At 41.6% G+C, this 27,251-nt stretch overlaps 1 protein-coding gene across 1 annotated transcript; it reads right to left on the bottom strand.

Annotated features, from left to right (window-relative positions):
• Nucleotides 1-1,974: 1,974 nt before the first annotated feature.
• wdr3 (WD repeat domain 3) lies at nt 1,975-27,139 on the bottom strand. Its single transcript, XM_084084762.1, has 27 exons — nt 27,055-27,139; nt 24,118-24,340; nt 23,102-23,311; nt 21,575-21,693; nt 21,217-21,295; nt 20,435-20,530; nt 19,683-19,778; nt 19,152-19,253; nt 18,335-18,435; nt 17,575-17,679; nt 16,338-16,571; nt 15,709-15,802; nt 15,045-15,146; nt 14,709-14,791; nt 14,241-14,379; nt 13,116-13,172; nt 12,902-13,002; nt 11,978-12,089; nt 10,534-10,668; nt 9,494-9,544; nt 8,660-8,725; nt 8,082-8,174; nt 7,924-7,974; nt 4,900-4,943; nt 4,456-4,584; nt 3,867-3,960; nt 1,975-3,037 (listed from the first exon to the last, which is right to left on the bottom strand). Exons 2-27 carry the CDS (start codon nt 24,289-24,291, stop codon nt 2,882-2,884), a joined length of 2,823 nt encoding a protein of 940 aa, XP_083940888.1. The 5' UTR covers nt 24,292-24,340; nt 27,055-27,139; the 3' UTR covers nt 1,975-2,881.
• Between the last annotated feature and the right edge of the window lie 112 nt (nt 27,140-27,251).

Genomic DNA, 27,251 nt, shown 5'->3' with positions numbered 1-27,251 from the left:
TCAATCGAAATTATGAGTAAGCATCCATGACAAAAACAATATTAAAAAAATACAACTTCTAAAACGTTTTTAAAAGTTTAAACTTGAACAACTTGAACAAATAATGTTTTCACTTATCAAAAATAATTGAATAACACATTTCCCTTGCAAATAGTCTTATTTATTATCTTAACGTTTTTTTAAAACAATACAATGCTACTTACATAAAGTTTTGTTATTCTGAACCTTTTAATATTTGCAATTATTATAATAATATTGCAAACGTATCTTAAATGAGATATTCATCCAAATTAAATGTCATCCATTATAATTTGAGTAGCAAAGAAATAATATAAAATATGAATAGTGATTAATATTAGGATATTCAGCTCAATTACCCTGGGGCATTTGGTTAATTTTACCCCACAGCCACCATTTTAGACACATTGGCTAGAATAATTCTTCAGACAATGTCTTTGCTAAATTATTCACATGGTTTTATCCATTGGCAAATCACCAACATGTATGATATACATTTTTAGATCTGGGTAAATTAGCTTTGATACAGTCATTCTACCTGACGTGTAGATCTTACTTTGACCGGCAAAAAACAGTTTGTTGTGTAAATGAATGTTTTATAGTTTCCCCAGGTGCTTCCCAATTTCACAGCTAGGTGTAAATGATGGATGTTTACTATATTTAAGGTCAATCATCATTTTATTTGATGGCCTTCTTTTTGATTGGCCTTTTACAGGCCCTACCAGCCTGTAGGGGAGGTAGAGAGTAACATATTATAATACCAGCCTGTAGGGGGAGGTAGAGAGTAACATATTATAATACCAGCCTGTAGGGGGAGGTGGAGAGTAACATTATAATACCAGCCTGTAGGGGGAGGTGGAGAGTAACATTATAATACCAGCCTGTAGGGGAGGTAGAAAGTAACATTATAATACCAGCCTGTAGGGGAGGTAGAGAGTAACATTATAATACCAGCCTGTAGGGGGAGGTGGAGAGTAACATTATAATACCAGCCTGTAGGGGAGGTAGAGAGTAACATTATAATACCAGCCTGTAGGGGGAGGTGGAGAGTAACATTATAATACCAGCCTGTAGGGGAGGTAGAGAGTAACATATTATAATACCAGCCTGTAGGGGGAGGTAGAGAGTAACATTATAATACCACCCTGTAAGGGGAGGTAGAGAGTAACATTATAATACCAGCCTGTAGGGGGAGGTAGAGAGTAACATTATAATACCATCCTGTAGGGGGAGGTAGAGAGTAACATTATAATACCATCCTGTAGGGGGAGGTAGAGAGTAACATTATAATACCATCCTGTAGGGGGAGGTAGAGAGTCACATTATAATACCAGCCTGTAGGGGGAGGTAGAGAGTAACATTATAATACCATCCTGTAGGGGGAGGTAGAGAGTCACATTATAATACCAGCCTGTAGGGGGAGGTAGAGAGTAACATTATAATACCATCCTGTAGGGGGAGGTAGAGAGTAACATTATAATACCATCCTGTAGGGGGAGGTAGAGAGTAACATTATAATACTAGCCTGTAGGGGAGGTAAAGAGTAACATTATAATACCAGCCTGTAGGGGGAGGTAGAGAGTCACATTATAATACCAGCCTGTAGGGGGAGGTAAAGAGTAACATTATAATACTAGCCTGTAGGGGGAGGTAAAGAGTAACATTATAATACCAGCCTGTAGGGGGAGGTAAAGAGTAACATTATAATACTAGCCTGTAGGGGGAGGTAGAGAGTCACATTATAATACCAGCCTGTAGGGGGAGGTAAAGAGTAACATTATAATACTAGCCTGTAGGGGGAGGTAGAGAGTCACATTATAATACCAGCCTGTAGGGGGAGGTAGAGAGTCACATTATAATACCAGCCTGTAGGGGGAGGTAGAGAGTCACATTATAATACCAGCCTGTAGGGGGAGGTAAAGAGTCACATTATAATACCCCCCGTTGACAAAGCGGTGGCGGGGGGCACCAAACCGGGTTCAAGCACCGGGCACCACGAAGGGTTTTGTAACCCTAAAAACGTGTTTGGTACCCCTAAAAAACTTGTCACCTTTTTCACCATTGGCCTGTTTGCATGCCTGTGTTTTATGATCTGTTTTGTAATCTGTTATAATCTGTTAATTTTTCATTTAAAAGGGATAGTTCACCAAAAAAAGTACTTATATTCTATCAATTACACACCCCATGAAGCCTTGAATTCATGAATATTTTTTTGTTTTTGTCGCATTCCTATGCCAATCATTTGATTACCGGCGGAAAATTGCTAATGTCTCCAGTAGGAGACTCAAGGTGACACCTTTGAGTCTCCTACCTGAGCCGCTACCGGTCATCAAGTTATTGGCTTAGGAATGCAACAAAAAAATCTCCATGAATTCAAGTCTCTATGGGGTGTGTAATCGATAGAAAAAATCATTTTGGGGGTGAACTATCCCTTTTAACCAAGTATCCTATATCATAACAAAATGTCCTGACATTTTTAACAAACCAAACCGCTTGAAAGATTGGTTGAGAATTCTGCATGTTATGATGATTTTAATTGTGGAGACACCGTCCTGCTTCAAAAGACATACAGTACATGCACTACGTCTCTGTCGGGTGGAATAGCAGAAGTATGAAAATAGCAAAAGTAGCAGATCTACAAGCTCAAAACGCGCCGTTTCGAGCTTGTAGATCTGCTACTTTCGATGCTTTCGTGTGAAGCTGTAGCATGATCAAGTATATGGGGTTCATTTACAAAAAAAAACACAAAAAGTTAGAATATGGAAATAAGAGGTTTCGGTGGTACAGCTTGCCATTATGTTGACACATGGCTCCAATGTTTGTTTGTTTGTTTGTTTTACGTCTGGGTGGTTGTCACGGTGATTCAGGCGACGGTGAGGATAACTCGCTCCCTCCTCCTGCGCTTCTTCTTCTTCTCCGACAGGCGGCCGGTGGCGTCCGCGAAGAACATCACGTCCTCCTTGCTCTCGATCTCGCGCTGCAGGAACTGGAGGCCCGCGCTGTTGAAGCCCAGGACGTCCTGAAAAACACAGGAGGTGAAGGAGGGGGGTTATAGGGAGTGGTGTAAAGTATTTACTCAAGTACTGTACTTAAGTACAATTTTGAATTTTACTGGAGTGTTTTTAAATGTCAGTACGTTAACTTCTACTCCACTATATCATCGTTAAAGGGAACGGTTAAGGAATCAGACCGTTAAGAGGGAATAGTTATGCTACCGGAAGCGTTAGAATCTTAAAGGATCCCAAACCTAGTGCTCAGTAATCTCTCAAGAACAGATTCTGCTCTGCGGTGGAATCTGTCGGTAGCCGTGTTGACAACCCGTGCACATTGGTTTCAAGTGGGTGTGCCTTCAGATCAGGAAGCAGGCCGCGCTTTACCCAATCAAATGTAGTGGGCGGGATTCACGTGTCCGTCCACCCTTCCCCCCTCGAAACTAACCAAAACTAATTTAACAATAGCGTCCTCGGAGCAGACAAAACCACGGAAAGATATTCACATTTTAACTTACTCTTTCATCATAGAAATAAGTGGGCTTATAACCAAAACCATCCATGTTCTCTGGGAGAAGTGGTGTTAGTGTTCCGTGTAGAAATATTGTTAGTGGGAATGAAAACATAGTCGCACCAACCGGAAGTGATGCGCTGAAGGCAGACACAAACCCCGGTTTCCTTGCGCACTGGTGTTTCGTTTGCTTCCTGCCAGACCCAACAGACAATGCAAACAGCAGAGGTCGCTGTTTTTCATTTTCAGTTGGGTCTGGCTACACGAGACTAAGTGCTCAGTGGATAGCTAGACCCTAATTTATCCTTCGCCGGCCTATGGTTTCGCATGCCGACAGGACCACTCACTCTGATCTCGTGGACTTTGGAGATGGTGTTGGCCCTCAGCTCGTCTATGACCGACAGCAGCATCTGGTTACTGGTGATCTGACCAAAATGGATCCTGAGGGGGGAAGAGAGAGAGAGAGAGAGAGAGAGAGAGGGCATCACGTTAGCAGGACCACTCATGGGTGTGATAACAATCTCCTGTTATTCTTCCTTTGTTGAGATAGTACAGAACACAGGACAACATACACACACCGAGTGTTCAGTTAACTCGTACATGTATGCATACATGCTACATGCAGACATGCTTGGACACATTTAATTCTGTGTCAAAGAATATTTGAAAACCCCCCAAAAAAAGGACATCATTAAATATTAAATTATATTTTTTTTACACAGAATCAATTGCTTTATAGTCATGATTCACCAGGATCCTGGATGGCTTGGTTTCAGGCTTAAAATGAATATGAATGAATATAAATATTTTCGGAAATCTCTATGGGAAAAAATGTATGGGCTTTTGATCTGTGGCACCACAAAATGGCCGCCACTGCTATGCCCTAAAGTAACACAAGTCCACACACAAACAAACACTATGGTAAGGTGTGTGTACCTGAGCAGGAAGAAGAGGCAGCGACAGACCAGCTCCACCTCTAGGCCCTGCTGGACGTAGCTGTTGAACAGAGACAGCAGCTCTGGGACGTAGGTGAACGGCAGCACCAGCAGAGATACCTCTAACTCACTGGGAGGGAAACACACGCACATTTCATTTCATTTCACCCTTAAGTGAAGATTAGATGACACATTAACTCTCATTTAAAGCAATATCTTTCCCATGTAATATCTGAATATGAGCAATCCCATTGCAGTATTTTCCTTGTGTTCTGTCAGAATGCAACGCAGCAGCCAAGTGACATTTCCTCACTGTCAGACAGAAACCTCTTAGCTCCATATTTTTACTTTTTTTTTTTCTTTCTGTAAATTAACGCACTACTACAAGTACATTGTTGAGTTAAAAAAACAGTATGTCTTCCATGAAGTAGTGCTCATGCCTTACCTGGAGCGGACCTTCTTTATCACGTCTAAGACGTAGCGGGACGGCTAGAAGAGAAAAGACCACCATTAAAACATACTCAGGTTCTATTCATTAATATTATCAGCATACAATTATTTGAAGCAATGTGATACGGCACATTTATGTGTTAGCTTAGTGGTTTCTCAACCGCAGTCCACGGAATGTTCTGTCAATCTGCTAACAAATAGCGTAATAAAAAACATAGTATTTCTACATTATGGTAGTGGTCAAGTGCTCTCTCTCTCTCAGTAGTAAAAATAATTGGCTACCTTTGACTACTTTCCTTTAAATGTAGAGGAACAAATGTGTCAATTTGTGGTGTGTGCGCGTCTACCGCCTAAATCTTCCACTTTCAAGTTGCCTGACTTAATTAGCAGTTCAAGTGTCAGCTGTTCATGGATAGGTTTGAATTTACCGTAGTAATGAGCGCACGTCCTTGTGGACAATGTTAGAATAAGGTTATGAGGTTCAGTTTGTTACTTTATGATAAAAATCTCAAGGGAAAGGCAAGCTTCAAAACGTTCACCACTAAGCTTCCTACATGCCATATTTGGCCATCGGCATCCCCAATTGTGATTGGCTAACCCAACTCCATTGGCTTTGCCGATTGGCCGAGCTTTGCGTGACGTCACAATATAAAATATAACAGCAGAGGCGTTCCCCCGGTGATGCATGTGTCCGTCATGTTTCGATGGACCGTGCACCTGGAGGGACCGAACAGACCGTACAATGCAGCGGTGGCGGTCGAGCACAAGATCTACTCCTTCGGAGGGTCCTGCACCAGGGAGATCTACATGAACAACATGGGACAGATCGATGTCCACGTCTTCAACACACTGTCCTTGCGCTGGGCGAAGCTGCCCGCAGTGACAACCGGAGGGCGTCTGCTGGAGGTTCCCTCCATGTGCTTCGACCACACAGCCGTGCTGATAGACCACATCAGCTACATCTGGGGCGGGTTCACTTACACAAGGGAGTACTGCAACGTGCTTTACACGTTCGACGTCAACACCCACAGATGGTTCAAGGCCATGGTTTCTGGGACCGTTCCGGAGGGGAGGTACGACCACTCGGCCTGTGTCTCGGGGAAGGCCGTGTATATCTTTGGAGGATTCAACCTGCTGAACAGATACACTTGCAACGACATCTACAAGTTGGACTCCACCACAATGGTCTGGTCTTTAATCAACACCAGAGGCACGCCGACGTCCGCTTCGCGATGTCACTCTGCCACCATCATCGGGACAAAAATGTTTGTGTTCGGGAACTACAACTACGACAAGTACAGTGGCGTCCGAGTGTTCGACACGGAGACCAACTGCTGGCACGAAGCGACCTCTGCACAGCTGCTTCCAGGAGGACGGGGGTGTCATTCAGCGTTCGTCCGCGACGGAGAGCTGTATATATTCGGCGGTTACAACTTTCGCCTGGACCAGAGATTCAACGATCTGTGGAGGTTCAATCCAGACACCCTCTCCTGGAAGGAGGTCGAGACCAAGGGGAAAGGCCCGGGCGGGACGTCTAGCATGTGCTGCTGTGCGGTTGGAGATCGTATCGTCCTCTTTGGGGGATCCATACACACGCCCAACGACCTGTACATCTTAGACTTGAGTCCTAGCCTTAAGACGCTATGTAAGCTAGCGGTTATTCAGTACGGTCTGGAGCGGTCAGGACTCCCGCACGACATCAGGTGGGAGCTGGCGGCCATGACTACTGACAGCAGCAGAGGAAATGAATAGAAATATTAAATATTGTTTAGAAACACGGAAGTGGATAGGTTTCAGGCAAGTGGAATATAAGGAAAGGAAAATGACTGCATAGGTTGAGAATGAGATCTTTGTGTTCTTTTTATTATTGTTTTTAAAGTGTTTTTTTTAATGTTTTTTTTAGGCTGGAGATTTGATCATTCGCACAGGTAACAACAGCTGGCTGTCTTTTAAAGTTACACCATTGGTTGGCCATAGTAATCAGTTACACCAGTGGTTCTCAAAGTGGGGTCTGGGGACCCTCAGGGGTCCTTGGGGGGGTTCCAGGGGGTCCCCAGGGAAATGTGTTACCATGGCTATATAACAAATAGCAGATCTACAAGCTCACAGGGTCGGTGCTGTGATATTACATCTGCTATCTTTGAACATTTTAGAAATATCTCGTGTTTGAAAAAGTTTGAAACATTTTGATTTATTTTTACAAAAGTATTTTCTGGGGGTCCGCGGCCCAAAACATTTTCATATGGGGGTCCGCGGCCAAATACATCAATTTGGGGGTCCTTGACATGAAAAGGTTTGAGAACTACTGAGTGACACCACTGGTTGGCCAGAGTAATGACGTTACTTGGATATATGCGACTCCTGGGCAACACTGTCTTGAAAAGAGACAAACTATTGTTGTGCATATCCAATGGGACTGCTTTGAAATACTCTGTGTGATTCTGACTTGAAGTTCATGAAGATTTAATTTTTAAAGGTTTTTCGGAACACTCGCTGGGAAAAAAGTGTGTGCATGTTGTGTGTGCGTTAATTGGCCACAGGGCCGGACCACATTTACCAACTATGATAAACAATTAGAAAGATTGCTCAAGACTATATCAAAAAATCACACCCAGTGTGAAGTGGGCGGTGTGGTCACAGTGGTCATCACAGTGATGGAAGTGATTCACTTAAAAAAAAACATGAAAGTGTTTTTTTTAAGTCCATACTGCTATTCATAGGGCTGCACATGTGTCATGTGTTTCGCTAGCCAATCACAGTCCTGAATTTGCAAAGTCAGCCAATCACATTACAGCTAGTGGTGATGACACTAGCTGTAATGTGATTGGCTGACTTTGCAAAAGTATAGATTTGCATTGACTGTGGAAGGGTTAGCGTTGTAGACTGCGTTGTAGACTATTGGCCAATCACGGTGCAGGATTGGTCAGTGTCCAAACCTCACTTATAGGGGGCGGTTACACCGCCCCAAAAATAAGAATCTACGGAATAACAGTGATCTATCCAACATAGTTTTACTTACTGTAACATTTCCAAAGGCCACCAGGATAGGGTTAGGTTTGGGTGGAGGTAACTGCAAAACATAGTTTAAATGAGGTCTTAATCCAGAGCGATTTACAGTAAAAATCAGTTGGACAAGTGATATTGTCGTGTATAATCAGTTATTATGAGTGTCTGTACCTTTTTGCCTGCATTCTCGCACGCATATTTATGTTCCTCCATTTTCCTGGTTTCGTCTCTGTAGAGCTCCAGAGCCTCCATGATTCTCTCCGCCTGCAATGGACGCACACACACACACACACACACACACACACACACACACACACACACACACACACACACACACACACACACACACACACACACACACACACACACACACACACACACACACACACACACACACACACACACATCTTTACTGAACCCCCAGCGACTGACACTCTACTCAGAATAAAATACACCAACAAATCAATCAAATGTTTTCAGTGTTGTCGAAATTGAACTAATTGACTTGGTTGATGATACAACATTTTTATTAAGTAATAATCGATTCTAAATGAACCGTTAATAGTAGTAAATAGTGTAACACATTTTCTAAGTTAAATTTACTTATTCTTAAAACAGCTGATCTACAAGCTTAGGATGAGTCACATTTTCAACAGACGATTATCTCAAATAATTGCAATTAGGCGATAATGTAATAATTGTGACAGGCTTACTGCCGTCTGTGGCAGTGACACATAAGCTAAACTTACAGCTTTAACAGTCTCGATGGTCTTCTTGGCTGCTGGAGCTGCCTCTCCCTGGGTCTCTCCTGGAACCTGAAGGAAAGACTCACTCATCAGTGTACTGCCCGTTCAAATGGAGGGCACTCACAACATATCATTGGCTCAATATTTATTAAATCACCCACTTTCACTCACATTTACATTAACTACACTCACAGAAATGTCTATTGCCAACCACTGCAGATGTGTTAGTTATATTGTCTTAACATACTCTACCATACAGATTGGTTTTAAATTACCGTATTTATTCACATGCAACAAAAGTTATGGATTTCAGCTTTACGTCAACTTCACATGATACTGGTTTGGATTGTGGACAATGGACATATATTTCTAGTCGCCAGTGGCGAGTGTGAAGCTATCGTAAAATGAGGCTGTCTGTATGTCATGCTGTCCACATATTTGTCCATCAGAGGGCGCTAAAAATGACAAAACAGTCTTGAGCTGAATCACTTCCAGAGTCAGACACCCCAAATGAAAGGCAAGAAATTGTGTGCACGTGCATTCCACACTAATTCACTGATTGAAAAAAAAATACATTTTTTAAGATATAACAGAAGTACAAGGCAGCTTTAGTTATCTTTCAATTCTCTTATGACATTCTCTGCCATTGCTTTCAGCGAGGAATACAAAATAATTAGCAAAAACGGGTGGAAACCTCATATGTCCAAAACTGTTACTTTTCAGGATTCAAATTCAAAAATAGCAGATTGACAAGCTGAAAACATGGAGATAGGAGGTTTCTGCCAGGCAACAGATAAAGTGTAAAATTGTTCAAAGACAGGAACAATAGCTACTCACCACAGGCTGGTCCCCTTTGGCCATGCTCTCCTCAAACTCAGCCTCTCGCTCCTATAAAAAGGACAACGTTGGTTTAGTTGTGTTCTTTGTTCTTCAGTGCCTTTAATAACTTCAGTTCACACAGGGATTTAAAAAAACCCTAAAGGGTGAAAAGGTGCCCCCTCACACTAGCGCTCTGTTTCCTAAACAATTTGCATAATATGTAAAAATGATGATGCTATGATATTATCATTCTAAAAACTTTGTTAGTGAAATCGCAAATTGGGGCTTTAACCTTTGCTTGTATGAAATATCTGTGACCATTATGGTTTATGGAAGATGCTTCAATCTGAACATGTATTCTATTGCTAGTTAGTTCACATAACTGGGTAGTAGAAGGATGTGAAAGAGGCAAGACATTTACAACTGTCTTTTGGAACTCAGTGTAACACTCCCATGTTTTAAACACGTCACCAGTGTTCCTTAATTGTAAATGATATGCATGTCAGACAGTACTTTAGGATCTAAACCAGTGGTTCTCAAACTTTTTCATGTCAAGGACCCCCAAATTGACTTATTAGCCCGCGGACCTACATAAGAGAAGATTTTTACGGCTCTAGCAGTGATTCTCAACCATTTTAATTTCAAGGACCCCCAGTTTGGCATTAGACTACGGACCCCCATTTAATGGCATTTCTATATCTGGGACCCCCATTTCTATTGTAAAATCAATGCTAATTTGGGTCCATTTGGTTCCATTTGTACACTCTCAGAGTTACAGACCCATTTGGTTCCTAACTATCATTTAGCTGGGGACCCCCTGGAACTCCCTCAAGGACCCCTGGGGGTCCCCGGACCCCACTTTGAGAACCAATGATCTAGACAACTCCCAGGTTCACAGAGATAGGACTCGTTTTGTTAGTCAGAACAGAAGGTACTGCCCCGGTGGGGACGTTTTTCCAAGATGGCACCCAAGTGAAACGACCCCTCTTATTAAACTGCCTCCCTCTCCTCCACCTCTTAGGCCTCCATCTCCTCTCCACCTCCTGTGTGGTTCTTACCGTCTCTCTCTCCTCCTCCAGGATGATGGGCTCCCTGGTTCTCTCCCAGAGGCGGAGGGACTTGTCGTGGGATGAGGAGACGATGTGGTCCCCACTGGGACTGATGGCGAGGCACCACACCTCATGATGATGACCCTGGAACCAAGAGAGAGAGAGTTACAACACATTACTACCAGTGGTGGAAGCGGTAACTAAAGTACATTTTGAGGTACTTTCACTTTACTTGAGTATTCAATGTTTCGATAATTTGTACTTGATAAGTAGGGTAAGTGATTTTATTTGGTCAAAATAAGTTTTATATAGCTCGTTCAGTAACAGGACTCTCCAGTTCTTCATTAAACAGAAAATGCATTTTCAGGTCAGGATACCAATTTTATCTAAGTGATGACGCAGAGAATTGAGCAGACAAAATTGGAACTGGAACACTAATAAAAATAAAGCTGATAAATGGGTACTCTCTCCTGATTGGCTGACATTTTGCCACCTACCTGAAAATGTTTATTAAAGAACTGGAGAGACAGGGAGACTGCTGTTACTGAACAAACACTCTATAGCAATGATTACTATCAGAATATAGAGTTTTAACCTTTTAACCAAAGAACCCAAAAAATATCACTTACTCTACCAACAAACACCCCATACGCTGTCTATGGTGTATTGCAGATCTGCAAAATCTCCCGTCTCCAACTAGTTTTTTTTTATCTTACTTCCTCCAGCTTGAAGGTTCTGTTCTTTTTTGGGCCACAGAGCTAATTGAAACAATCACACCAATGTCTGCAGTCTTTAATCCTGGAAATTAGCTCACTCATTTTTCCAGGAGTGTGATGATGGAGAGCAGGAGCCCGGTTTCCATAAGAATAGCAGGGTAGTGTGTCTTAGTAAAAATACAGAGAAGAGAACCACAGAGGGGAAAGGAAAAGGAGTCTTTTCTTGTCCCTGAGGGGGGAGGTGAAACTTATTTTACGGCTTCATCCAGCTGACGGCTGCACAGATGGATTCGAGTGCACAGGAGGAGCCGTTAGGGGTTAAGTGTCTTTAAGTTTGAATCCTGAAAAGTAACAGTTTTGGACATAAGAGGTTACTTTCCACCCGACGGAGACGATATGCTTAAATTATACTCCGTCGTATGATAGCGTTGCTAGGCAAAAAATAGCCGATCTACAAGCTCACAGTTGTGTTGCATTCAGTATTGTGTTCTAGGTTTTTTCGGAGGGTATACGCTACGATACGATGCGCGTGGTCGTGGGTATACGCTCTCGCGTTTTCAATGGATGAAATGGTTATTAGACTGTATACGCTTCTTCCCAAAATAATCTGGACTGTGTACGCCGTATACAGCGTATGACGGTAGAACACACCACTGGTTGCATTGTAGGACTAAGTATAAATCGGAAGAGAAAGAGATGAATGAATAGCGAAGAAGCAGAGAGAGAGAGACGATCACCTCTAAGGTCTGGATGAGCTCAAACTTGTCAGCGTCCCACTGTTTGATCTTCCTGTCCTTGCCCGCCGTGAAGAACAGATGAGTTTTGGGGACAAACTGGAGGAACATTACGCTGAAGGGAGGATGAGAGAGAGAGAGAGAGAGAGAGAGAGATTTTTAAATAATGGAACAGATGAGATGAAAACAGATGTAGGAAGGCAGTGACATGACAGGCAGCTGGTGTGAAGTCACTGGTCAGAGAGCAGTCACCAAGGACATGGATCACAGCCTCTGGCAACAACACATGAAGTCATACAGTACAGTACGGTAACTGGAAACACACAACCTACAGAGGCCAGAGCTTATGAAATGATATCATTACACGCTCACTTTGTGTTTCTTCATGCAAACAATGAACACATGAGCTGTGTGTGTGTGTGGTGAGACCCAAAGCCTGTATGCTTTGGGTCTATTCAGTGTGTGTGTTACCTTGGCCATCACGTGATGGGTCTGTATTAGGCATGTAACGATTTATGGTAAATCGATTCAAAACGATTCAAACTGGTGACAAATTAAATCGATTCAATAAAAAATGTAGCGCGATACAAACAGCAGAGGGCGCAATCCAAAAAAAGAAGAAAATACAGGATCTTTGTAAGAGAATTGATAAAAAAGTTTTCAGTCATTTGCTACTGTATTGAAAAGAGGATAAGAGAAAACACGGTATTGTTAAAAAATAAAAAAAAAATACTGGATTTGTGTAAGAGAAAAAAAGAAGAAGAATATTCTTCTGTCATTTGTCTGGAAAATAAATAAAAAAATGTTTTAAAAAGCGTATTGTGAACCTAGTATCGTAATTTTAATCGTATCGTGAGTTGAGTGAATCGTTACTTCGCCGCTGTTGTTGTTGGTTCAAATCAGTACCCAGGGAAGGCTTTAGCTAACCTGTCATCGTGAGCGAACATGGAGCGATGGCAGTCACCAAAGTCCAGACCCCAGATCTTCACGTTCCTGTCGGCAGAGCCTGTGGCGATCAGTGTGCTGTCCTGGAGAGAGGGTGGGTGGGTGGGTGGGATTTTTAATGACAAAATTCAATGACCTGTAAAGCTACCAGGACGGCACATGCAATGAGAGACAGGCGGGGGGAGAAAGCACTCACGGTTGAGATGTCCAGACAAAGTACAGGCAGCTTGTGTCCGTACAGAGACAGGAAGAACTGGAGGAGAGAGGGAAACATTCAGTCACCATCAGTATGCCTAAAAACCCCTCCCTTCACAATGAGTCCTCCTATTGAGGGCCACTGAGGAGCTCAGCTGAAGCTAGCAACTAGCAAGCATGCAGTGCATTGCTCAATTGCAACGTATGCCCGATTTATTTATTTATAATATTACCCCCCCCCTTTTTTTGATCTTTTTTTGATTTTTTAGTAATTATGCTAATTAATCCACCCCACACATTGCCACGGCTGTTGTACTTCCCCACCAGGAGGACTTAGCGCCTCCATCCTATACGGCACACAAATATTTTGTGATTTTTGCTTAAAAAATATATCATATTCAAAGCTGTGCACACATTTTGAAGATTTAAAAAAAATAGCAGATCTACAAGCTCATTGCCACGTGACGCGCTATGAGCTTGTATAAAGTAAAAGTGCTTAAAAATGATTGTGATGCTATATCAACCCTTTGCCTGCCAACGATGAGAAATGATTCTGCCAAGGCTAAATTTGCCCATCGTCGTACAGCCTGCCACTGACGAGAGTGACGAGATTTGTGTTTTCAGTGGTTTTCCACCAGTTGCCGGTGTTCACTACCTCGGATCTGACGTCATAAAAAAAAAAAAAGTTTACTTCCTGTTAATTTCCTGAGGGAAAATGGCTTTATCTCTGTTCCTGTTGCTTTACGGCAAAAACAAGCCACATTCAACAGGCTACAGCTATGCAACAGATTACCACGACCGGATAATGTTTTTGTTCGAAACTCCCAAGACCCCCGTGCGTGTAATGAGGCAATCGCCATGAGGACAGCGATCACGGAAAATAGGTTGGTAAAATCGCTCGTTTTCGCTGCCAGTAGCGTCACACTATTACACTATTACTCTGGAAGTTAAAGAGTTAACTACTTTTTAACTAAAATGACACAGATGCTTTCCCGGTTTTAATGGGTTAAGGCAGTAGTGTTGACAGAGAGATTATACTTGTTTGCGCAGCACATCGCGCAAATAGCCAATAATTGTGCATTGTACATTCTCCTCATCCACTAGGAATAACTCCAGTGCATGTTACCTTGAGAGTGTCTGTGTAGAAGATCTTGACGGTGCAGTCCAGCAGAGAGACGGCCAGAACCCTGTGGTTCGGAGAGAACTTCACACACAACACGTCCTCCTCCAGCTGCAAGGTGCGAGTGTGTTTCACCGTTAGCCTCCTGTATTATGTAAGGTAAGATAGATTTTATTTACTGTATTAGGAAAGGTAAGGTAGATTTTATTTACTGTATTAGGTAAGGTAAGGTACATTTTATTTACTGTATTAGGTAAGGTAGATTTTATTTACTGTATTAGGTACGGTAAGGTACATTTTATTTACTGTATTAGGTAAGGTAAGGTACATTTTATTTACTGTATTAGGTAAGGTAAGGTACATTTTATTTGTAAATGTGCCTTCCAAAACGAGTTACAATATGCTGCAAAACAACAATAACAGGAAAAAAAGGATAATAGACATTAAAGCTGCGATGCATGAGTGACGACTTACTTCTGTTCTGTCTGCTCATCCTTCATCAGCTCAAACTCCCAGAACTTCACAGTCTTGTCTGCACCTCCAGTCACTATCCCACGCTGTGGAAATCACACAGACAAACATTCAGTCACAGTCACAGATTACTGTCTGTTTTCAAACCTCAGTGAAACAATGACCAACAAAACGTGTCTAGGTGCAGTACTACAGGAGAGGAAAAAGACAAGACAGACAGACAGATGGTCAGGACCCAGGAGCGGTCAGTCAGTCAGTCAGTCAGTCAGACAGACAGACAGAGTGATGATGCCATTAGATAGACATTGGAGAGACAGAGTGAGTGACAGTGACATATACCTGGTCAGGAGCCAAACAGAGGGACCACAGTGCTCCGTTGTGAGCGTCTACTCTGTCCAGGAGATTTCCTGAGGCCAGGTCAAAGATCTGCAGCTTACCACTCTGACAGGGAGAACATGATAGAATGATGATCATACATGTAATGTCCATTAACCCATTAAGACCTGAGGTCGATTGTACAAATGCCTTCTAAATCAGTAGTTCTCAAACGTCTTTGTGCCAAGGACCCCCGAATTGATATATATATATATATGTTTGGCCGTGGACCCCCATCTGAAAATGTTTTGTGCCAGGGACTCCCAGAAGAGAAGATTTTGTGTTAAAAAACGTGTGTATGCGTGAGCATCCGATCTGACATATCGTCTCTGTTGGGTGGAAACCTCATATGTCCAAAACTGTTACTTTTCAGGTTTCAAATCCAAAAACAGCTAAGGTAGCAGATCCACAAGCTCGAAACACGCCGCTGTAGTATGATTAAGTAGGGCATTCATTTACGAGAAAAAACGCAAAAAGTTCAAATATGGATAAGAGGTTTCTGCCTGACAGCAACAATATACTGTATGTGTGTCTTACTATAAGAGTGTTTATTCTGACAGAGGCGATCAACACATTAGGTGGGATTACAAGGCCCAGCTGAGCGGAGATTGTGTGTGTAAATAAATACCTTAGTTCCCAGGATAATCTGTCTGTCTCCAGGCACAAAGAGGGAGCAGAGGGCATATTCACATGCCATGGTACGTATCACCTGCAGAGTAGACCTGTGAAGGGGGTATGATTTTATTTTATTTAATGTTGGTAAAAGATATACAAGTTAAAACACAATATAACTTAAACCCAGGATAACAATAATAACGTAATGAAACATTTGTTTCCAATGTGGTGCTGCAGCATAACTAAAAATTAAATAGTCCAATAAATGACATAGCACCAATACATTCTAGCACACAGCATGTCGCATGAATGTACAAAATACAAAACCATTGAAAAAACAACCTAAAATCCCTAACTAAATATCAAACCATAATAGCCCAAATTAAAGTGCATCGTTAGCCTGTAGCTTTTGCCATAATAGTTTTTTCCACACTGTTTTTATAGGACAGTTTAGATTGCCTGACACACCGAGGCAGCTCCATCCAAAGAGCTCAAATACCTGTGTAAATAAAATATCTCTTGCCACAACCTTTGACTCTTGGTATCAAGAGGGAAGGTAGAGAGGGACATACCTCTCAGGCTAATGAATCAAATCAACTCATTTTACATTGCCCACCTCAAAAATCAACAAACAAGTCTCACCTGTTCCACACTTTAACAGTTTCCGCCGAGGCGGAGAGGACGGCCATGTTGTCCGAGCTGAAGGCCAGGGTGCGGACGTCGCTGCGGTGGCCGCCCAGGGTGAGGCGGGACGTCTTGTTGGCGGCGGGGAGTGGCTTCTCCAGCGTCTTCAGGCTGTACGTCTCCACCGTGTTGTTCTGCAGGAGCAGCGCCACCTTCAGCTCGCCGCCCGCACACGACACACAGTCCACCCACCTGGCGGGAAGGGAAGGTAAGAGTTCAGTGAGTTCCAGCAGACACTACAGAAAAAAAGCCTAATTTTCCACTTACATACAGTATCTACAAGCTAACAATGCGTTGCATCGCAATGCATTGTTAGCTTGTAGTCAACTCAAAATAACCTTTAGTCAGAGAGCATTTACACATGTTTTAAGACTTTCTGAATCTTGTTACTCTTTCTGTAATAAAGGGAGTACAACTAGACAACTGGAACATCTTGAATTGAGGCATGAGGTTTTTTGGTAGCCAATCAATGTGAAGCTCACTGTAATATGACAAAAAGCACAGCAACAAAGAAAACATTTTGATATAAGTCAGACAAGGCCAGGCGTTATGATCAAAACCAATTTGAAGAGCTTGATATTCTCTAGTTCATAGCCAGACAAAGATGTAAGCACAATGCATGAGGCAATGGGCTGAAGCAAGAGTAGTAAAACAAAGAGCCTGAATAATACCAGTGTTAGACTGCTTGTCAAAGCCAGGCATGAAGCAGAATGACTAACTACTGTACAGGTCTTGTTAACGATAGACAGAACATTTCACTCTTGAGAGTTGTTTGGTTTGGCATAAGTTGTCCCCCACCCCCCCCCCCGAACAGGTATTTGGCGTCACGGTGACAAAGAAAAAACTCCACTTTAACAGGCAGAACCATGCTCTGGGAGAGCGGCCATCTGCCTCGAACGTGTTGGGTTCAGAGAAAGGGAGAGAGAGAGAGAGCGAGAGAGAGAGAGAGAGAAAGGGACAGCGAGGTAGAGACAGCATTGGGACGCTTCAGATAAATTAACGCCCTACTTAAGTGTTTCGAGCATGCAGATCTGCAACTTTTGATGCTTTTGTGTGACGCTGTAGTGTGATCAAGTAGGGCGTTCATTTACAAAAGAAAACACAAAAAGTGAAAATATGGAGATTAGAGGTTTCTGCCCGACAGCAACGATAGATTGTATGTGTGTGAATCTTGTTTACACATAAATACACTGACCTGATGCTAGAAGAGGCCTTGATCTCAGTCAGTTTGAGGATCTCATCCTTCAGCCTCCTCTCCACGCTGGGCTCCACTGTCTCTTCTTCTGCATCTTCCTGAGCTCTACACCAGGGGGCAGTCACACCACTGTTAGCATCAACACTATAATGTTATGCACCAGATCTCATCACTGCTCATATTGTGCACCTATTTAAAAAAGGTATGGTAAGTGATGTTTTTTGGCCAAAAAAAGGTTAAAGCTTTATATTCTGATAGAAATCATTGCTATAGAGTGTTTGTTCAGTAACAGGGGTCTCCCGATCTCTCCAGCGCTTTCATAAACAGAAAATAAATTTTGTGTTCCAGTTCCAATTGTGTCATCACTTCCAATTTCACTTGTTTATCCTGTATGAGTTCTCTCTCCTGGTTGGATGAAATTGGTATCCCGACCTGAAAAGGCATTTTATGTTTATTAAAGAGTTGGAGAGACAGGGAGACCCCCGTTACTGAACAAACACTAATAGAGCAACGATTACTATCAGAATATATAGTCAATTAACACTTATTTTAACAATGAAATATCACTTACCCTACCTTTAACAATAGATGCCCAAAAAGAAAGACAAAACAAAAATATCAATATCTGTATCTGTATAACAAAATATGACGCGTGTTTATGTACGGCTTCAACCAGACAATTTCAACCAATATCACAATTGAAGATTACAATATTGCTACAATTACACAACATACAGAGAAACCTAATATTTGTTCTCACTCTCTCATCTTCTTCTTGGCCTTCTTCAACCTCCTGGTCATCTTCTTCTCCACCTCATCTTCTGACAGCACAGAGAACAGCTCCAGAACCGAGTCTTTACCCTGACAGACAGACAGACAGACGCAGAGGGAAAATGTAACCATGTCCAATGACAGCAACAAAAAAAAAAGAAGAAAAACATGAATACATAAAATAAAAATGTCTAAACACGAAGTATTTGAACAAACCATATAAAAATGATGTACAGAACTGGGACCCCAAATTGCAGCCTGAGACTACATCCTCCAATTTAACCACTTAAACCCTATATCGTTGCTGTCGGGCAGAAACCTCTTAACTCCATATTTTAACTTTTTGTGTTTTTCCGTAAATTAACGCCCCACTTGATCATACTACAGCGTCACACTAAAGCATCAAAAGTAGCAGCTCTACAAGCTCGAAACGTGACACCTTTTGAGCTTGTAGAGCTGCTACTTTTGCTATTTTTGAATTTGAATCCTGAAAAGTAACAGTTTTGGTCATAGGTTTCCACCCGACAGAGACGATATACTAGGTATAGTTCACCCAAAAAAGTGTCATCAAATCATTGGCTTAGGAATGTGACAAAAACTAAGAAATCTCCATTAATTCAAGACTCCATGGGGTGAGTAATCGATAGAAAAAAAGTCATTTCGGGGGTGAACTATCCCTTTAAGCATATTTTGATGCCAAGACTTGGCCTTGCGAAACCTCTCACTGGAGCCATGCGGCTGTTTGAACAGTCTTAAAAAGTCCAACGTACAGACACACACAGTCACACACAGTCACACACACTCACATGGCACGCTAAGACTTTGCCCCGGGCGTCTGTCGTCATGGAGATCAACCGGTCCCTCCCTGACCTCAGGATGGAACCTGCTTCCTTACAGCTCACAATCCTCTGTAAAGGAAGAGAGAGACAGCGAGAGAGAGAGAGAGTGAGTTAAAACACCAGGAGAGGTAGAGTGAGTTAGCAGAGTTTAAGTGTTGTTTAGAGCAGTGGTTCTCAAACTTATTCATGTCACGGACCCCCAAATGTATTATGTATTTGGCCGCAGACCCCCATCTGAAAATGTTTGTGCCAAGGACCCCCAGAAAAGATTTATGTAAAAGAAATTCAGAAAATATTTTTCCAAACAAAAATAGCAGATGTAGCTTGTAGATCTGCTATTTTTTAATAGCTAACGTATAAAATATGGATAAAGGGGTTCAAATGATTGTGATGCTGTATTAATTTTGCTGGGGACCCCCTGGAACCCCCTCAAAGACCCCTGGTAGTTCCCGGACCCCACTTTGAGAACCACTGTAATGGAAGTGATCAATGCTGCACCTCTTCAGCGCTCTCATCTGGCCCGTCTTCATCATCATCATCATCCTCCAGTAGAGTCTTCCCCTTTTTCTCCTTGGGTTCGCCTTCTGCTTTACCCTAAACAACACAAGACAGACTCATTAATCAATGTGAACCAATGTAAATCGCTTAGTGGTCAAAGGCAGCAATTTACACAAGACAGCTTTCAAAATAAAAGTACTCAGGAATGAAATAGTGGATGAACAAATCAAGCTGCATGCTGGAGGCTAATTAAATTTTATTCAAGCTGGCCAAAGAAGATGTTTGGCAGTGACAGAGTATGCAACCCTGTATGTCTGCTCCCATGGTGCCTTTATTACAACACCCAAAGAATTGTTTCGAATGCTCTGCTCTTCTTCTCTTCTATTTGTTTCTGTACAACACCTGCATTTAATTTGGATGTGTGTGTTCTGTTAAGGGGTACAGTTAATCAACCTAATTGATTTAAAAATATAAAAGAGGGCTTAAGTGGCTAATCAGACTAATCAAATTAGTTGATTATAAAAAAATCTATACTTTTTCCGCTTCAATTCATTGATATTATATACAGTAAAAAAAATTGCTTCTCGCTTATTTGATTATTACAAAAAGGAATCAATAGAATCGCTAAGAAAATAACCAATAGTTGCAGCCCTAGTTCTGTTTTTCCATAAATCATCAATTTATTATTTTTTCTCGTTTAATGTCTCTCCGCTGTAAAGCACATCATTGACCACAGCTGTGTGTGTCCTCACCTCCTCCAGGTAGCTGAGGTCCCAGGCTCTCAGCTCACTGTCTGAGGAGCCAGTCAACAGCCTGCGCTCCTGGTTCAGCAGCACCATGCTCCACACCTAACACACACACAGGTTTGTATTACTATACTCGTGAGGACATCGATTTTAAGACACTGACTTTATGAATGCCATTTTTTAAAATGCCATTTTTAACTATAAGCCTAAAGCCGAAAAATTGCCGATCTACAAGCTCACATAGCCTCGCGTTGTGAGCTTGTACATCGGAATTGTTTTGGTGCTCGACACCAAGCGTGCAACTAAGTGTAAATCAGGCATAACTATCTCTAATCCCTAAACCAAACTTCTAAATATCTAATCCTAAACCTAACCCCACCCTGAATCTTTTTCTTAATGTAAACGCATCTCTAAAAATCTTTTTTCAACCATAAAACAACCATTTTTCTTCTGAGGACCATGGTTCTACTATACACTTGTGGGGACATTTAGTCCTCACAAGTATACAGTAGTAATAGAAACTACTGTATACTTGAAAACATTAACCACTTACAGTATACCGTATATATTTCATAATCATTGACCGGAGTCCCTCAGGGGTCTATACAAGCCCTCCTCCTTTTTTCCCCTCCACAACAAAAACAAAAACAATCCTATCACACAAACATTTGGTGGCCACTCTGTAGTAACTCTGAGGACCCCCTGTTGAAGACCCCTGTGCTATAGAAATGCAGACTATTTACACAACAATCTAACGTGTGGAAAACGGAGAGGCGTTTGTGACTCACCTGACTGCGGTGTCCAAACATGGTTTTGAAGCAATGCTGAGTATCCAGGTCCCACCACTTTACAAAGGTGTCTGTAGAACTGGACAGCGAGAAACCAAAGAAAAGAAATCAGTGTGATCCGTCAACAAAAGTGTGGTTAATTAACCACTTAAGTCCTATATACTTTGTTGACCGTGGTCCCCCAGGGGTCTATACTTGGTCCCCTCCTTTTTTCCCTCTACACCAAATCTCTCTCTCAAATGTTCACCTGTTTTCGTCCAAATGTTCGCCTATTATGACAAGCCCAGATTAGAGATGCTAGGATCCATGATGTTAATTAAGACGCTCTACTGGCTCAAATGAAGTCAAACATGTTTACCTGGTGACCAGCAGGTTCTTGTCCTTGAGGAACAGGGCCTGGGTGATGGCGTTTTTGTGACCCTTCAGCCTGTACAGACCGCACTCGTTAATCACGTCCCAAACGATCACATCCGTGTCCTGAAGGAGGGGAGTATGTAATTACAGTGCAATAGTTTAGTCTATCAGGTACTATGACAGGGGACACTTCCATAGGGGGCTGCACTTGAAGGCAAGGCAAGGCAGGTTTGTTTTTATAGCACATTTAAACAACAAGGCAATTCAATGTGCTTTACACAGAACATCAAGCAAAGGAAACACAATTATTCAATGAAAATAACAGATACAGTTACAGTACAGAGGAGAAAGGGGGGGGGAAAGGAAAACAAAAGTAACTCAATCAAAGGCAGTGGCAAACGAAAAGGTCTTTAGTTGTGTTTTTAAATAAATAAGAGTGGCAGCAGACTTGCAGTTTTCTGGGAGTATGTTCCAGATATGTGGTGAATAAAAGCTAAATGCTGCTTCCCCACGTTTATTTGTGGTTGTAGGGACAGAAAGCAGACCTTTCTTAGATGACCTGAGAGATCTGAATGGTTCATGATATCGTACAGGATCAGAAATGTATTTTGGCCCTAAACCATTCAAAGCTTTATAGACCAGAACAGTAGTATTTTTAAATCAATTATTTGACACACAGGGAGCCAGTGTAAGGATTTAAGAACTGGAGTGATATGCTCCACTTTCTTGGTATTAGTCCATCATTCATGGATACATTTTGTTTTTGTAGCATTCTTCACAGTGAATGAAGGATCAAAACATTGAAAAATAGGGGTTCAGGATTAACAAAAGCAAAACTAAACAGTCTTGTGCAAGAATGGGGAGCGGGTCTGAGCGTGCACGTGGGGGATAACAAGAGCCGAGTTCACACAAACGTGCTCTCCTCCCAGGGAGTGCTCATCATTCATGGCGTGAGACCGTTTTTCCCAGATGAATTTTAAATAGTCAAGTTTGAGAGAAAACGCTGTGTTTTGGAAGTATAATGAGGATACGCCTGGATACAAAACACTTGTATGGAAGTTTATAAACCGATTTTTTTATACAGTTTTGCTGTTCTCTTTGGTATCTTCCCTCATTTTTGGATTCTTCATTCACTGTGAAGGTATGCAATAACATACTGAATTTCTCCATGAACTCACAGGGCAAGTGACTGATAGAAAACACATGACACATGACAGTTGAATGACACATGACAATTACATATCGTCTCTGTCGGGTGGTAACTTCATATGTCCAAAACTGTTATTTTTCTGGATTCTAATTGCCCAAAAAATTGCAAAAGTAGCAGATCGACAAGCTCGAAACGTGGCGCGCAGATCTGCTACTTTTGATGCTTTTGTGTGACGCAGTAGTATGATCAAGTAGGGCGTTAATTTACGAAAAAACACAAAAAGTTAAAATATGGATATAAGAGGTTTCTGCCCCGACGATGTATGATGTTACATAAACAAAACAAAAGAAAAAACAAGACACAAGACACTGTTGTATTTACCTTGGACCCTGTGACCAGCCGGGCTCCCAGCGCGTCATAGCGGATGACGGTGACCGCTGACTTGTGGCCGTTGAAGGAGACGTTGCTTTCACCGCTGACCAGACTGAAGATGCGCACGGCGCCATCCTCGTAACCCACGGCGATGTGCATGCCATCGGGGGAGGGGCAGAGGAAGGTCACTTCGTGCTTGATTCCCTCTAGAATCAAGATCTGCGGAGAAGCAACAGAAAGAAAGGGTTGTTGTTGGAACTAATCTGGAAGCAAGTTCCCCCAGCTCTTATCTGGTAGGAAATTAACCCCGGAGGTTGGGCAGACTGATTGATTCATTGAATACTTTATTAACAGTTTGCAAAAAGTACAAGTTATACAATAATGCTAAAAGGATGAAACAAAAGGACCTGAGGGCTTGTTTACATTGTGGTCCTATGTATTCAGTTCATCAAGACATATACACTTTAAAGACATAATACTATACAAGAAATCATCAATACTAGGAGCAGTAAAAGTATACTTGCAGAAAAACAGTGGGGGGTTATTATTCTATAGCTAGAAGAATTGCGGACAGGTGCTCTTTTATGGTGGTTTTGAAGGAGGGTAGGGAGTCGCACTTTTTGATGTCTGGTGGTAGGGCATTCCACATGTTGGTGGCATAATAGCAGAATTAATTCATCCCCATGTTTGTGCCGAATCTGGGTGGTATGAGATCAGTGGAGCTCCCTCTGGTGTTGTGCTGGTGGGCGTTTATCACTCTTTTGAAGTAGTTTGACAGGTACACGGGCACTGGTCCCTTGAGTATCTTGAAACCAGGCCCATTGCAAGTTGCTGTACTCTGTCCTCTACCTAGATTTGACATAACCCTTTAACTTTTATTTTAAATTGGGTGTTGGAATTAACAAATAAGACTAAGTAGGAATAAAAGTGACGTACAAGTAAAACATAACACAAAATCAACAATCAACAACTTCACTCAAAGTGCACCATATGTGTGATAAATTAAGGCTCCTGAACTGCCTCACCTTCTCAGCTTTGCGTGTGTCCCAGATGAAGACGTGCTCGCACGCGGCCACCGCCACGTAGCGTCCCTTCTCGCCTCCCCGGAGGGTCACGTAGGAGAGGTTGGCCTTCGGGCTGCCGATCACCCCGAACACTGCGCTGGCAACGTAGCGCAGGTACTGCTTGGTCAACCCCATTATGGTGGTGGCTCTGCAGAGCCTCGCGGCAACAATGGATGACGATGCTCTGAGGTTACACAAAGACAATGGAAGGGTTTATTAATATAGCTAACATCACAAATCATTTTAACCACTTTTAACCATTTTTTGGGGCGGTGTAGCCGCCCCCTATAAGTGAGTTTTGGACACCGACCAAAAAATGTGTGTACCCCCTAACCCTTCCATTGTTAATGCAAATCGATACTTTTTTCATATCAGCCAATCACATTACAGCTAGTGTCATCACCACTAACTGTAATGTGATTGGCTGACTTTGCAAATTCAGGACTGTTATTGGCTAGCGAAACACATGACACATGTGCAGCCCTATGAATAGCAGTATGGACTTTAAAAAAAGTCAATTATCCTTTTTTTAAAGTGAGTCTTGTTGTGATGACCACAACGCCCACTTCACACTGGGTGTGATTTTTTGGGGCGGTGTAGCCGCCCCCTATAAGTGAGTTTTGGACACCGACCCAAAAATTTGTGTACCCCCTAACCCTTCCATTGTTCACTCATATACTGCCTAGAACGACTAAAACGACTTCTGTCCATAAGCCATGCCTGCCAAGAACGACTAAAACGACTTTAAAAAAAAAAAAAAAAAATTAAAAATATTTTTTTTTTTTTTTTTTTTTTTTAGATTTTTTTTTTTTTTTTTGACCCAAAGACCAAGGAGATATGATTTTTCGAAGATATAGACTCCCATCCACTTCCTTGTTAACTTAAAACTTAAAAATTCTGTATCTCGGCTCCTGAGTACTTTTTTTTTTCAATGAAAAATCTTGGCGGTGTTCAAACAGGCCAGAAATAATTCTGGCAGTGAATGAGTTAATGCAAATCGATACTTTTTTCATATCAGCCAATCACATTACAGCTAGTGTCATCACCACTAACTGTAATGTGATTGGCTGACTTTGCAAATTCAGGACTGTGATTGGCTAGCGAAACACATGACACATGTGCAGCCCTATGAATAGCAGTATGGACTTTAAAAAAAGTTATCCTTTTTTTAAAGTGAGTCATGTTGTGATGACCACACACCGCCCACTTCACACTGGGTGTGATTTTTATACTTATATATAGATATACAAAGCTCATAGCGTGTCACTTCGTGCCATGCTATTCATATAATTTTGGGGGGCATGAAAGCGTTTTGAGCACCACTGATATAGCAAGTTAGAAACATAAGTATTTCTGAAAATTGAATTGGCCTCAGGTCTTGGTTAATGTAATGGGTTAAAACCAATACTTTATTAGTCAAAAATGTAAACAGCATGGAAGTACAGTGAAACACTTGACCTAATCTTTTCAAGTAGTTCAACGTTTTTCTTCACCAGAAATTGAACAAAATGTGGAAAACAAAACCACAAATAAACAAATAAACAAACGTAACTACTGACCATGTACAGTAGTAGCCTTGGATCAAGACTATCATAGATGTATTTTATCGACTTTTACTTTCGTATAGATATGCAAATGTCAAAATCGATAAAATACATCTATGATAGTCTTGATCCAAGGCTAGTATAGTAGCTAGCTTGACAAAAGCTCCATCACTACATTTGCAGTGGCACATCGAGGTTTGAGTGCAGTTGTTTTGTTTGTCATCACATCAAAAAGAGAATTTAACATATTTCATCTATTTGTAGCTTTTACACGTATGTTTTATTCAATCATTGTCATAACATCATGATTGAATGTTTGGTGGTATTTTATATGTTGATGAATTGAATACCTAGGACCCCAATGGTAACAAGACCTCAAGGACTTTTTTGGTGTTATATATTAAGTGTTTGACTGTACTCGTGCTGTTTTTATATTTCTGTCTAATAAAATATTCAATCATTCAATCAATGTTATGACATGTTATTAACATGTCATAGCATCATATTATGACATGTTATTAACACATAACATGTCACATTACCAATTGTATTAGATATTAATGAATACAGAAGCATACATTCAACGTAGCAGTCTACTTTTACTAGTAATAACTTTGTAGCAGCTATATACTTATTTTTGAAAGAGCTAATGTAGCTCACTCTTTATGAATAGTAGCTATACTGTAGTGTAGCCTGGCTACACTGTATACACTGTAGCTACATTATAGTTTCATTTAGCTTTATTAATAGTAACTACAGTGCAGCCTGGCTACTCTATAGCTATAGTTTAATGTAGCTTGATGAATAGTAGCTATACTGTAGTGCAGCCTGGCTACACTGTATAGCTACATTATAGTTTAATGTAGCTTGATGAATAGTAACTAGTTATATAGCTGTATAGCTACACAGCTATTTTAAGTAGCAATTGTCCAACACCAGCCTTGGATCAAGCCTATCACAGATATTTGATCGATTTTGACATTTGCATATCATAGATACGAAAGTAAAAGTCAGACTCGATCAAATACATCTATGATAGTCTTTATCCAAGACAGCGTGTTCACATACTGATTGTTTCATTTCACTGGGTGTGCAGGATGAGCGGGGTTTACAGTGATTACACCGTCAAGAGACTTATAACTCCACCACATCGGCTAACAGTGACGACAAAATGAGCACAGCACACTAGCATCACACACCAACATCACACACACATGCACCCACGTGGTTGTGTTCCAGTGGAACTATAGACTTTACAAAAACACAAACGCGCGTTTCAACGTTGGGGAAACAGTCGTGTAGTATTGTCTTAAATGTATATCGGATTATAGAAGATGTAAATATTTGATCTTACCTTTAAAACACAGACACTAGCTTTAACAGATCAAGAGTGTTTCCTTAGACGAGTGACCGTGTATTCCAGGTTCTACCAATCGATCACAGCTCGATTCGATGAGAAGGCGGTCGCACTTTGTCTGAAGATGTTACAGTCTTACAGTCTGTGGTACAGAATCAGATCAACCAATATTTTAATTTATTTTCTATCTGGTG

The sequence above is a fragment of the Gymnoscopelus microlampas genome (assembly GCF_963454915.1).
Source record: "Gymnoscopelus microlampas genome assembly, chromosome: 17".
Classification (NCBI taxonomy): domain Eukaryota; kingdom Metazoa; phylum Chordata; class Actinopteri; order Myctophiformes; family Myctophidae; genus Gymnoscopelus; species Gymnoscopelus microlampas.
The sequence above is the reverse complement of the archived record's forward strand: the minus strand, read 5'-3'. Positions and strand labels throughout refer to the sequence as shown.